Consider the following 14,454-nt stretch of genomic DNA (forward strand, 5'->3'; position numbering starts at 1 on the left):
ATAGGATAAGGCAGGATCTGGCCAAAATGGACTGGGATCAGCTACTTGTAGGAAAATCCGCATCGGAGCAATGGGAGGCTTTCAGAAGGGAGATTGAGATCATACAAGGGCAACATGTTCCCATAAAGGTCAAGAGTGGTTCCAAAAACCACAGGGAACCGTGGATGTCAGGGGATATACGGGAATGGATTAGGAAAAAAAGGAGGGCTTTTGGTAGATACAAAAGGCTAAAGACGGAGGAAGCCCTAGAGGAGTACAAAAAGTGCAGGGGGATACTTAAAAAAGAAATTAGGAGATCAAGGAGGGGCCATGAAATAACACTGGCGAGCAAAATAAAGGAAAATCCGAAGATGTTTTATAAGTATATTAAGGGTAAAAGGATAACTAGGGAAAAAATAGGGCCCATTAGGGACAAAAGTGGCAATCTGTGTGTGGAGCCGGAAGATGTAGGAGGGGTTCTAAATGAATTTTTTGCATCTGTTTTCACTATGGAGAAGGACGACGTAGACATAGAAATAGGGCGGGGGGACTGTGATATGCTCGAACATATTAACATCGAGAGGGAGGAGGTATTGGCGGTTTTAGCTGGCCTAAAAATGGATAAATCCCCAGGCCCCGATGAAATGTACCCCAGGCTGCTGTGTGAGGCAAAGGAGGAGATTGCGGGGGCTCTAACACATATATTCAGGACCTCTCTGGCCACAGGGGATGTGCCAGAGGACTGGAGAACCGCTAATGTAGTACCATTATTCAAGAAGGGTAGTAGGGAAAAACCGGGGAACTACAGGCCAGTGAGCCTAACATCAGTGGTAGGAAAATTACTGGAAAAAATCCTGAGGGACAAAATTTGTCTCCACTTGGAGAGGCAAGGATTAATCAGGGATAGTCAACATGGCTTTGTCAAGGGAAGATCATGTCTGACTAATTTGATTGAATTTTTTGAGGGGGTGACTAGGTGTGTGGATGAGGGTAACGCAGTGGATGTGGTATACATGGATTTCAGTAAGGCCTTCGATAAAGTCCCGCACAGGAGACTGGTCAAGAAGGTAAGAGCCCATGGAATCCAGGGTGCCTTGGCACATTGGATACAAAACTGGCTTAGTGGCAGAAGGCAGAGGGTGATGGTCGAAGGTTGTTTTTGTGACTGGAAACCTGTGGCCAGTGGGGTACCACAGGGATCGGTGCTGGGTCCCTTGCTGTTTGTGGTCTACATTAATGACTTGGATATGAATGTAAAGGGTATGATCAGTAAATTCGCGGATGATACTAAAATTGGTAGGGTGGTAAATAGCGAGGAGGGTAGCCTCAGTCTGCAGAACGATATAGATGGGTTGGTCAGATGGGCGGAACAGTGGCAAATGGAATTTAACCCGGAAAAGTGCGAGGTGATGCACTTTGGGGGGTCTAACAAGGCAAGGGAATACACAATGAATGGTAAGACCCTAGGCAAGACGGAGGGTCAGAGGGATCTGGGTGTGCAGGTACACAGATCCCTGAAGGCGGCGGAACAGGTGGATAAGGTGGTAAAAAAGGCATATGGGATACTTGCCTTCATTAGCCGAGGCATAGAATATAAGAGCAAGGAGGTTATGATGGAGCTGTATAAAACACTGGTTAGGCCACAGCTGGAATACTGTGTGCAGTTCTGGTCGCCACACTACAGGAAAGATGTGATCGCGTTAGAGAGGGTGCAGAGGAGGTTCACCAGGATGTTACCAGGGCTGGAGCGCTTCAGCTATGAAGAGAGACTGGGCAGATTGGGTTTGTTTTCCTTGGAGCAGAGGAGGCTGAGGGGGGACATGATTGAGGTGTACAAAATTGTGAGGGGCATAGATAGGATGGATGCTGAGGAGCTTTTCCCCTTAGTAGAGGGGTCAATAACTAGGGGGCATAGATTCAAGGTAAAGGGAGGGAGGTTTAGAGGGGATTTGAGAAAGAACTTTTTCACCCAGAGGGTGGTTGGAGTCTGGAACTCACTGCCTGAAAGGGTTGTGGAGGCAGAAACCCTCACAACATTTAAGAAGCATTTGGATGAGCATTTGAAATGCCATAGCATACAAGGCTACGGGCCAAATGCTGGAATATGGGATTAGATTAGACAGGGCTTGATGGCCGGCATGGACACGATGGGCCGAAGGGCCTCTATCTGTGCTGTATTACTCTATGACTCTATGACTCTATGTCGCCTTTGGTTCTTCTGCCAATCACCTTGAATCTGTGTCCTCTGGTTCTCGACCCTTCTGCCAATGGAAACAGTTTCTCTCTACTCTGTTCAGACCCCTCATGATTTTGAACACCTCTATCAAATCTCCTCTCAATCTCTCTACTCTAAGGAGAACAACCCCAGCTTCTCCAATCTATCAACATAACTGAAGTCCCTCATCCCTGGAATCATTCTCATAAATCTTTTCTGCACCCTCTCCAAGGCCTTCACATCCTTTTGTACTCTGTACCTCTATTCATGAAGCCCAGGATCCCTGCTTTCTCAACCTGCCCTGCCACCTTCAACAATTTGTGCACATATACTCCTAGGTCTCTCTGTTCATGCACCGCCTTTAGGATTGTACCCTTTTGTTTATATTTCCTCTCTCCATTCTTTCTACCAAAAAGTTTCACTTTACACTTTTCTGCATTAAATTTCTTTTGCCACGTGTCTGCCCATTCCACCAGTCTGTCTGTCCGCTTGTAGTCTACCACTATCCTCCTCACTGTTCACTATACTTCCAAGTTTTGTGTCATCTGAAAATTTTTGAAATTGTGCCCTGTACACTCAAGTCCAAGTTATTAATATATATCAAGAAAAGCAGTGGTCCTAGAACCGACGCCTGGGAAGCACCACTGTATACGTTCCTCCAGTCCGAAAAAACAACCGTTCACCACTACTCTCTATTTCCTGTCACTTAGCCAATTTCGTATCCATGCTGCCACTGTCCCTTTTATTCCTGGGCTTCAGCTTTGCTGGCAAATCTATTATGTGGCACTTTGTCAAACGTCTTTTGGAAATCCATGTACAATACACCACATCAACTGCATTGCCCTCATCAACCTTCTCTGTTACCTCTTCAAAAAACTCGATCAAGTTGGTTAAACACAATTTACCTTTAACAACTCCCGTGCTGGCTTTCCTTAATTAATCCACACTTGTCCATGTGACAATTTTGTCCCTGATTATTGTTTCTAAAAGCTTCCCCACTTCTAAGGTTAAACTGACTGGCCTGTATTTGCTGGGTTTATCTTTACACCCTTTTTTGAACAAGGGTGTAACATTTGCAATTCTCCAGTCCTCTGGCACCACCCCCGTTTCTAAGGAGGATTGAAAGATTATGGCCAGTACCTCCGCAATTTCTTCCTTCACCTCCCTCAACATCCTAGGATGCATCCCATCTGGTCCTGGTGACTTATCTACTTTAAGTACAGCCAGCCTTTCTAGTTCCTCCTCTTTATCAATTGTTATCCCATCCAGTATCTCCTTTACTTCTTCCTTCACTGTGGCTATGGCAGCATCTTCTTCCTTGGTGAAGACAGATGTAAACGTACTCATTTAGCACCTCTGCCTCCATGCGTAGGTCTCCTTTTTGGTCCCTATCGGCCCCACCCCTCCTCATACTACTCATTTACTATTTATATGCCTATAGAAGACTTTTGGATTACCTTTTATGTTAGTTGCCATTCTATTCTCATACCTTCTCTTTGCCTCTCTTATTTTCTTTTTAACTTCTCCTCTGAACTTTCTATATTTAGCCTGATTCTTGGATGTATTCTCGACCTGACATCTGTCATATGCGCTCTTTTTCTGCTTCATCTTACTCTCTCTTTTTCGTCATCCAGGGAGCTCTGACTTTAGTTGCCCCATCTTTCCCCCTAGTGGGAATGTACCTCGACTGTACCCGAACTATTTCCTGTTTAAAGGCAGCCCATTGTTCCATTACAGTTTTGCCTGCCAATCTTTGATTCCAATTTACCCGGGCCAGATCCGTTCTCATCCTACTGAAATTGGCCTTCCTCCAATTAAGTATTTTTACTCTAGATTGCCCCCTGTCCTTTTCCATAGCTAAGCTAAACCTTATGATACTATGATCACTGTTTCCTAAATGTTCACCTACTGACACTTGCTCTACTTGACCTATCTCATTCCCCAGAACCAGATCCAACAATGTCTCCTTCCTCATTGGGCCGGAAACATACTGATCAAGAAAGTTCTCCTGAACACACTTCAGAAATATTTCCCCCTCTCTGTCCTTCACACTATTACTATCCCAGTCTATATTAGGATAGTTGAAGTCCCCCATTATCACTACTCTATAGTTCTTGCATCTCTCTGTAATTTCTCTGCAAATTTACTCCTCCATATTTTTCCCACTAGTTGGTGACCTGTAGAATACACCTAGTAGTGTAATGGCACCTCTATTATTTCTTAACTCTAGCCATATAGATTCTGTCCTTGACCCCTCCAGGGCATCCTCTCTCTCCTGCACTGTAACATTCTCCTTAACCAATACTGCCACACAACCTCCTATCTTTCCTGAACACCTTATATCCAGGAATATTTAATACCCGATCCTGCACTTTTTTGAGCCAGGTCTCTGTTATTGCCACAACATCATATTGCCATGTGGCTATTTACACCTGCAGCTCACCAACCTTGTTTACTATGCGTCGCCCATTCACATACATGCACCGTAAACCTATTTTAGACCATCCTGTGTTCTCTCTTAGTCTGACCTCACCTAATACCCTACTATTTCTTACTTTAGTGCTATCTGTCTCTCCCAACCCTTTGTGCCCTTTGTTTCTCCTTTCTAATGCTACATCCTGGTGCCCATCCCCCTGCCAACTTAGTTTAAACCCTCCCCAACAGCACTAGCAAACCTCCCCATGAGGATATTGGTACCAGCTCTATTGAGGTGCAACTCGTCTGGCCTGTTCAGGTCCCACCGCCCCCAGTGCCCCAGAAATCTGAAGCTCTCCAGCCACGCATTCATCTGTTCTATCCTCCTATTTCTATACTCACTCACGTGTGGCACCGGGAGTAATCCAGAGATTACTACCTTTGAGGTCCTGCTTTTTAATCATAGACGCTCCCTTCATCTACCACGATAGTGACTTCCTCAAAAAGTTCAACCAGGCTAGTTGGACATGACTTGCCCGTTACAAATTCATGCTGGCTCTCTCTGATCAGTTCTTCTTTGTCCAAGTGCTGAGTCACTCTGTCCCTAATAACAGATTCTAGTAACTCCCCCACAGCAGATGTTAGACTAACAGGTCTATAATTTCCTGGTTTATTTCGCTCACTGTTCTTAAATTGCCGATGTCATTCCATTATTTTCCATCCATGAGGAAAATTCCTCAATCAAGAGAGTTTTGGAAGATCATGACTAAAGCATCTACAATTTCTTTATTCTTTTCTTTTAACCCCCTGGGGTGCATCAGGTCCTGGAGATTTGTATACCTTCAGTCTCATGATTTTCTCCATTATCAGTTTTTCAATTGTATTAAATCTGTTAAGTTCCTCCTTTGATTTACTTTTAGTTTTCCTCATATCTCTGGTACTTTATCATCTTCCTCTACTATGATACATTAATACAAATTAATTATTTAGCAAATCGGCCATTTTGTTATTTTCAATTACAAAGCAATTGTGTTTGTCTTTAAGGGACCCACATTACCCTTATCCGCCCGCTTTCTCTTAATATACTTGTAAAAGCCTTTAGCGTTGTCCTTTATTTCCCTCAAGTTTTTTCTCGTGTTCCCATTTTGCAGCTCTTACAACTTTTTGTATCCTTTGCTGTTCTTTATATCTCTCCCAGTCTGCGGGATCTCCATTATTCTTTGCATTTGTATCAGCCCTCTCTTTTCGTTTTATACTATCTCTCACCTCTTTTGTTGACTAAGGTTGTTTAATTATACAAGTTGAGCTCTTGCCCTTTAGGGGTATGTACAGGTCTTGTACCAAATACTTCTTTGAACACCTTCCACTATTCATCTGTAGTTTTATCCGTTAACAGCTCTGCCCAGTCTGCTGTGGCCAATTTTTGTCTCAAGTAATCCTCAAGTTTACTTCTGATCAATTCCTCTATTTTACCCAGTATTGAAGGAAGACGAATGGGTCTATCATTACCTGCATCTGCATTGTTACCCTTTTTGAAAAGGGGCATGATGTGAGCCTATTTCTAATCTACTGTGGCCATGCTAGTGTTCATTGACTTCCTCTTAATGAACATTAATGCCTCAGATCTGCCTTGTCTCGCATAGTGCATTAGAAGATCATCTATTCCTGGGGGTTTGTTTGTTGCGATCGCTTGTAACTTGTCTAAGATTTCAGTTCATTTATATCGAAATGGTAAACTCTACTTTGCGCTACAGGAAACTCTCGTTTAAACGGCACATAAATATCCGGAATTCTCTATTAACCAGCAAAATTCTCGCTCCGAAAACAACACCTCAATAACCGGCAATGTTGCCGAGTCCAAGGTGGCCGAGTTAGTCAGTGGGGGTAGTTCTCCAAACTGCCACTACTCGGCTTCTTGGCGCTGTCGGAAGTCGGAACACCTCAATACCCCTGTAACAGGAGTCTGACTCTCCCGCGCTGCCGGTAGTCTCTTTCTGATCCGCCATTTTACAGGGGTACTGTGTGTCTCCCACGCTGCTGGTAGTCATTGCATTGCATTATGGAAATCCCAAAAGTTGGTCCAAGCAAAAGAGAGTGGTGTTAACTTTAAAACAGAAAATCGACATATGCCAACGACTAGAAAGGGGAGAGAAGCGTATCAACATTATGAACGAATTCAAAATCGGTTCGTCAACAATCTATGACATCAAATCGCAGAAGGATAAGCTGCTCAAGTTCGGAGACATCTAAGGGTGCAGAGAAACGGCGTACGCTTCGTAAGCCTAAGCTTGAAGAGCTGGATACCATGCTTTATGAGTGGTTTTCTCTTAAGCGTTCAGAGGGTGCTCCACCTTCTGGACCCATGCTAATCGAGAAAGCGAAGGATTTCTACGCAAAGATGGAGCTCACTGACGAGTGTGCTTTCTCCGAGGGATGGCTAACGTGCTTCAAAGTACGGCACGGGATATGACGATGCGATATTTCCGGGGAGAAGAAATCAGCTGATCACGACGCTGCAGAAGAATACTGCGATTATTTCAATCGGATTGTGCAGCAACATGATTTGTCACCAGCACAGCTATACAATGCTGATGAAACTGGCTTATTTTGGAGGTTTTTGCCAGAATCAACGCTTGCTGGGGTTAGTGAGGCTAATGCTTCAGGTTACAAGAAAAATAAAGATTGTGTAACTGTGCTAACCTGTGCGAACGCTGCTGGATCACACCAGGTTAAACTTCTTGACATTGGGAAGTATAAAAATCCCCGTGCATTTAAAAATGTGAGGCACTTACCTGTTGAGTACAAAGCTCAAAGAAATGCTTGGATGGATAAGGAAATCTTTTCGAATTGGTTTCATCATATTTTTGTTCCATCTGTAAGGGAACATTTCCGTAGAATAGGGAAACCTGAAGATAGCAAATGCATTTTATTGCTTGATAATTGTAGAGCCCATCCGCATGAATCCGAGTTGGTTTCGGGAAATATTTTCACCATTTATTTGCCACCAAATGTAACTTTTCTCATACAACCCATGGACCAGGGTGTTACCCAAAATCTCAAGTGTCATTACAAGAAAGACTTCCTACGTAAACTGATAAGCCAAGATGACAATATTCACGCATTTCAGAAGGAATACAATCTTAAAGATGCCATCTTTAATGCTGCATGTTCCTGGAACTTGGTGAAAGGTCACACTTTGAGACAAGCCTGGTGCAAATTGTGGCCTTCTGTAATGTTTGCTGAAGGTTCTTCTTCAGAGGAGGAATTTCATTGGTTCAATGTTCGTCCCAAGAGGAGTACAATAATGGAAATGGCTGGCATGGTGAAAAATGTATACCCAGCAAACCCTCTACATCACCTCAGTGAAAGTGATATTGAGCAGTGGGTTGATGCAGATGGAGAAGTTGCTGTTGTGCATATGCTAAGTGATGATGAAATAATAGAGAATGTTTTGAATCCAAAGAAAGAAAAGGAAAGTGAGATGGAAAGTGAAGAGGATGAGATTTCTGAAGAGATGATGATTTCTTGGGCTAAAGCTGCAGAAGGATTTGCTTTATTCCTCAAATTTGCTGAAAGGCATCCTTGCTATTCTGCCCAAGAAGTTATGCACCTCCATATTCTGCATTCCATCTTTCTACAAAAAAGGCAAGAGTCCCCTAAGCAAGCAGACATCCGGGACATGTTTAGGAAAGCTTCCAAAAGAGTTGAAGCAGTGGAAGTGCCTGAAGAATCTGCTGAAATGCATAATCCTGATGACCCAGCTGGCATGGATATTCCTGATGACCCAGCTGACTTGGATATTCCTGATGAACCAGTTGACTTGGAATAAGTGTACAGTCAACCACAGTACTTTATACTGTACTGTACAGTCGTTTATAAGTTTTGTTTTACTGTTAAGTAATTAAAGAGTTATGGATTACCCTGTAAGGGGTTCTTAGAGATCGCAGAGGTCTCTCTCTCTTGCACAGTAAGCTTTTGAGTGGTTCGACCCACTCCCCCTTAGATTCTATACACTGGACTTTGAGGCAGGAACTACAATGCAGAGAAAACTCTATAGACCTGGTTTAATGAAAACGAAATGAAACTTTATTGCATAAAGGAACAAATCAAACTGCAAGCCAATAAGGTACATGGGAGGGTAAAACAAATCATAATACAGTACTGGCTAAGATATATACAGGCATATTGTACTTTACAAAAGTCATCACGAAATGGGGAAACACACGGAACATCGAGGGACAACAACTCATTGTTAAAATTACCCCTTAAATGCCCACCCCCTAAGCCTATCTAGATCAGATTGTGAGGGGCCAGAAACATGCTCACCAATCCAGTTGGAAAGTATAGAGTTTTGAAAAAGGTCTGCGTTTTGATCCTTTCAGGCGTCCTGTCTCCACGTGGTCAGCAGACTGCGACTCTCTCTCTTCCTAGAGGTGAAGGTCACGGACAGGCTGGATGCTGGCAGGCCTGGATGGCGGCGTGGACGGAGACCACCTATTTGATCATGGTCAAATAGGTTTCTTCGCAGAGCCCAGCTGGTTTACCATTTTCAGATAGGTTTCTTCTGAAGGGCTGCTGTCCTTTGTCTCGTCAACGGCCCGGGGTTTGTCGATGATCTCCCGATGGTTACCCCGGGGCGAGACGCAGACTCGAATCACTTTTTGGCTGGTCTCCGGATTGACGTTCCTCCACGGCTCTCGAAAGAGCAAGCTAGCTCAAAAGCTACCAGCTACAGGCTCCAGGCTGAAAAAAAGCTGCAAAAGCTAAAAGCTACCGATGGTTACCCCGGGACTCCAGTTATACTTTTCCGTGGAAGCCCCTATCTCCCGCCAAATCAAGGTTAGTCTTTGTTTAACTTTTGGCGGGCTTGTAGCACAGCGGGGTAGTTATTATGTTTTAAACTACTTTGGGATGGCCGGTAACGGCCATCTCTGGTCTGGAATGACCCTGTATTGTTTTTAATGTCCTTCTGATGTCTTAAATGGTTCTTGATGTTCCCCCTATGAATATGAAACTATTTTCCTTTGTCTGGGTAAACATCTAGATGGCCTTTATCTACAGGCCGATCTGACTGGATCTGCATCCAATCCATATGTATGTGGTTCTGTCTGGTTTCGTTTTCTCCGAAACGGCCTTCCAGAACTTACTGTGGGCTGAATCCACAAAGGCTGTCTGGGGACTGCAGGAACCATTTTAAAGTGTCCCAAAAAGCTGGTCACGGGGTCTGGCGGCCATTTTGTATGCCCCTTTTTCTGGGCTTCTTTTAAAAGTCTTTAAAATTAAGGCCTCTTCTGCCAATAGACCCTTATAGGACAATGTTCAATTTTGCGAATCTTACAACCCTCAACTGGCAGTACTGTACTTAATCAAGCATCTTCCACCATCCATTTAACAGAACATTCTGTAGGTGAGTACCCAATTACTGTATACTGCACATTTCTTGATTTTTTTATTTTTCTTTGTTAAAAATAGCCTCGGTAGATAACCCTCTCCGTCATCCGGAAATTTTGATAAACCAGCAACACGCCGGTCCCATCGGTGCTGGATAAAAAAGAGTTTCCTGTATTTGGGAAGGGCCTATTATTCGTTGTCTTCAGCGAATACTTGGAGGAAACAGTCATCATTCAATATATTAGCTGTTCTGTGCTCAATTTTTAGGTTTCTCACCTCTTCTCTGATTACCCTCTTATGCTATATTAAAGACTTTACTTGCAGTTATGTTTTATGTCTAAAATAATGCTTTTTTTCCGGTCCCTCTTTGCCCTTCTGACTACCTTTTTAACAGATTTTCGTACGTTTCTATATTCATCCCAGTGAGCTTCTTCGCTATTTCCCTTGCAGGATTTGTATAAGTTGTTCTTCCTCATTATTTCACTTCTGATTAATTTGTTAATCCATTTATTCACACTTGTTTAGTCTACACATGCTGATCCAAGGAATATACTTAACTTATATGTTGTGTATTATCCTGCCCTTAAAGGTGTTCCACTTGGCCTCTGACAATAGCCTCGGCGCCGATGTGTCAGTCTTGACTCAGTTGTAGCACTCTTACATTTGAGTCAGAAGGTCATTGGTTCAAGCCACACTCCAGAGATGAACACATAATCTAGGGTGACACTTCAGTGCAGTCCTGAGGGAGTGCTGCATTGTCAGAGGTGCCATCTTTTGGATGTTACATAAATCCAAGGCTCCATCTTCCCTCCCAGGTGAATGTAAAAGATCCAATGACAATATTCGAAGAAGAGCAGCTGCGTTCTGGTGCCCTGGCCAATATTTATCCCTTAATAAACGTTGTGAAAACAGATTACCTGGTCATTTATCTCATTGTTTGTGGGACCTTCATGTATGCAAATTGGCTACCAAGTTTTTCTACATTAACAATAGTGACTACATTTCAAAAGCTCTGCATTGGCTGTGAAGCGCTTGGGGCGTCCTGAGGACATGAAAGAAGCTATATAAATGCAAGTTCTTTCTTTGCAGCGCAGTTTAATAAACGTTCCCCTTTCCCCAATTAATTTGCTCTGGGTACCAATTGTTTCAGATTTTGGAGTCACCTTGACTACATTATTCTGTAGAGCAAGACAATGAAGACACTTATTTATTTTAAGTTAGCCCTTTGTAAGTTGTATATACCTGGGTCCCTGTCCTTAGTATTTATGATTCGCTACCAAATTATTTAAGATAGTCGAACAAGATAGTATTGTTGAACTTGATCATTCTATGGAGTGCCACAACTTCTATTTCCTGTATATTGTCTGAGTCACTTACCATTACCAAGTCAAGATGTTCATCGTCTCTCGTGGCTTATCTGACACACTAAGACATGAAGCAGTCATGCATTATGTTTAATCCATTACATGTCATGGCACAACAAAGTTGTGGTGCTCAGAGCTTCCTTGAGATAATGTGCTGTTGGTAAGTATAATGTGTACTGGTCATGTTTGGTTAACAAAGAAAAACTGGATACTCCAACTTCCTCTGTGCACGTAGTAATTTACACGTTGCATTGCGCATTTGTCTTAAAATGCAGAATGGTACACTCAAGCCTCAGCCAGTGAATCATTTAATGAATTTCAGGAGTCACAATTTTTTTGTCAGTAGGATCTATATGAGCAAATTAATATGTGCGCACAATACCATGTGTTCAGTTGGTTGAATGACAAGCCAATCAATTGTTCGACTATCTTAAATAATTTGTAAGAAGTCACACACCAGGTTATAGTCCAACAGTTTTATTTGAAATCACAAATGTGATTTCAAATAAAACCGTTGGACTATAACCTGGTGATGTGTGACTTCTTACATTTGTCCACCCCAGTCCAACTCCGGCATCTCCACACCTTAAATAATTTGTTAGCGAATCATCAGACGCTGTTGTTATACTTAAATTGCACTGGCGCTTTAGGTATAACAACAGCATATGATTTTGCACTTGCCTCTGTAGAGATGCAGTGTGGCATTAATGGTATCTAAAGTTTCCGTGTTAAGTGTCTTGGACATAATGGCCCGGAATTTGCAGTCAGCAGCGAAGCCCAGAAGTATTCTCCGCACAAGGATCTCGCAATCCCTGTGTCGTGAACTTCGGATTTTCCGACCTACAATTCAATTCAACGGAACTTAATGGGGATCCCCTTGTTCGAACTGCTGTGACGTCAACAGGCTGTCTTAGCAGCCAATCAAAAGGCAGAATTCTCACAGACAGAAAACAAGAAAGCGAGTAAGCTCTTAAAATTCTAAATTTTTCAAATAGAGAGAGCAAAAGAAAGATTGGGGTTCTCACACGGGGAAAAGGCACACCTGAAATAAAGATGGATAAACTTTTTTAAAAAACGCAAAAAAAAGTTTTGAAAAAGTTTATTAAAAATTTTTATTAAAATAGACAAATTTCACACTGCACAAAATGAAAATTAGTTTCCCAGGCCCTTAACATTTGTTTAGCAATAATAACTTTGTCAAAACCCCAGTTACCCCTAATCTCTCTGCGTCTAACTTTTAGTGGGGAATTTAACAGTGTAGAAACATAGAAGATAGGAGCAGGAGTAGGCCATTCGGCCCCTCGAGCCTGCTCCGCCATTCAATGAGATCATGGCTGATCATCCAAATTCAGTACCCTGTCCCTGCCTTCTCCCCATATCCCTTGATCACTTGATCCCTTTAGCCTTAAGAAATATATCTAACTCCTTCTTGAATATATTTAATGAATTTGCCTCCACTGCCTTCTGTGGTAGAGAATTCCACAGGTTCACCACTCTCTGGGTGAAGAAATTCCTCCTCATCTCTGTCCTAAATGGCTTACCCCTTATCCTTAGACTGTGAACCCTGGTTCTGGACTCCCCGGCCATTGGGAACATCCTTCCTGTGTCCAGTCCTGTTAGAATTTTATAGGTTTCAATGAGATCCCCTCTCATTCTTCTAAACTCCAGTGAGTATAAGCCCAATCGATCCAATCTCTCCTCATACGTCATTCCTGCCATCCCAGGTATCAATCTGGTGAATCTTTGCTGCACTTCCTCCATGGCAAGAACATCCTTCCTCAGAAAAGGCGACCAAAACTGCACACACTACTCAAGATGTGGTCTCACCAAGGCGCTGTACAACTGCAGCAAGACATCCTTGTTCCTGTACTCGAACCCTTAACCTTACTTACTCCTGCTCCTATTTCTCATGTTCTTATGGAAGAGCTGAAGTTTTCGTCAGTTTCAATGACTTACCAGATTTCACTGATTGACAGGTGGGGTGACAGACCGCAACTTCAGGATTTTTGCTACGCATGCGCCAAATCCTGAAGTTGCAGTCAGTTTCAAAGGCGGAATGATAGCGAACACTGCCAGCTTGCTATCATCCCGACCGCAAATTCTGGGCCAATAGTTTAATCAATGTGACTTCAAAATTTGAAACAATTCGTATGAGTTACTTTAGGTACAGATGAAGTGGGACCATAGTCTGATACTATCCAAAAAGCATCCTATTTAAACTAAACTTTTTTGTTTTAGAAATGGTGAATGCAGTGATCAGAAAATATAACCTACGATAATTGTGATTGTTTTGCACTTTTTTTGTCTCTACACTTAAGCAGTTTAGTAATTATGTATATATTATACTAAATTAATACAGAACTTACTGGTAACCTTCACTAATTTTTATCCTAGGCAATCAACAATGAGCTAGAACAAGCATTGCATGAAAAGGATGAATTCAAATCAAGAGTGCATAGCTACATCAATGAGGTGGCAAGAATAGAGAGCTTAATGGTTGCCAAGGTAAGAAGTGGTAAAAGATGAGAAGAAACCAAGTACATTTGTATATTATTAACCATGACGGAAACTTGGTTGAGTGGTGATGTCACCTTACCCTTAAATGAAGCCTCCCCACCTGGCTATACCTTCCACTACTTGCCCTGCTCAGACCGACGTGGTGGCAGTGTGGCTCTCATCACCAAACCACACTCCTCCGGCACTTTCTTCTCCTTTGAGCATCTCGCCTTACTCCACCCCTCTCACCTCATTTAAAATTCTCATTCTCTACCGTCTACCCAAGTACCATAAAAACTTTATTACTGAAGATATCTTCTCTGCCTTCCTCCCTCAGCCTCTGCATCGAACGACTTCTCATCCTCGGTGATTTCAACCTCCATCTCAATTCATCATTCTCTCTCTCCTCTGAGTTCACTAGCCTCCTATCCTCCCTTAATCTCTCCCTCCATGTAAACTCCTCTACCCATATTCACGGCCACCTGCTCGACCTTGCCATGTCTTGTGGCCTCGCTACTCCCATCGTGTCATTCGCAGATAAGGCCATCTCTGACCACTTCTTCGTATCGCTCTCCACCCACATCCCCCAACACT

The 14,454-nt window shown here is 42.9% G+C and overlaps 1 protein-coding gene across 3 annotated transcripts in view; it reads left to right on the plus strand.

Moving 5' to 3' along the window:
• Nucleotides 1–14,454, plus strand: part of cep135 (centrosomal protein 135) — a 257,425-nt gene that overhangs the window by 195,395 nt on the left and 47,576 nt on the right. For all 3 annotated transcript variants that reach the window (XM_085970351.1, XM_085970360.1, XM_085970370.1), the window contains one exon: nt 13,759–13,869. In XM_085970351.1, the coding sequence (XP_085826477.1) occupies nt 13,759–13,869 (111 nt within the window). The remainder of the gene's footprint in view (nt 1–13,758; nt 13,870–14,454) is intronic.

This window comes from Somniosus microcephalus, chromosome 2, assembly GCF_052327205.1.
Source record: "Somniosus microcephalus isolate GS21.2 chromosome 2, FLI_Smic_1.0, whole genome shotgun sequence".
Taxonomy (NCBI): domain Eukaryota; kingdom Metazoa; phylum Chordata; class Chondrichthyes; order Squaliformes; family Somniosidae; genus Somniosus; species Somniosus microcephalus.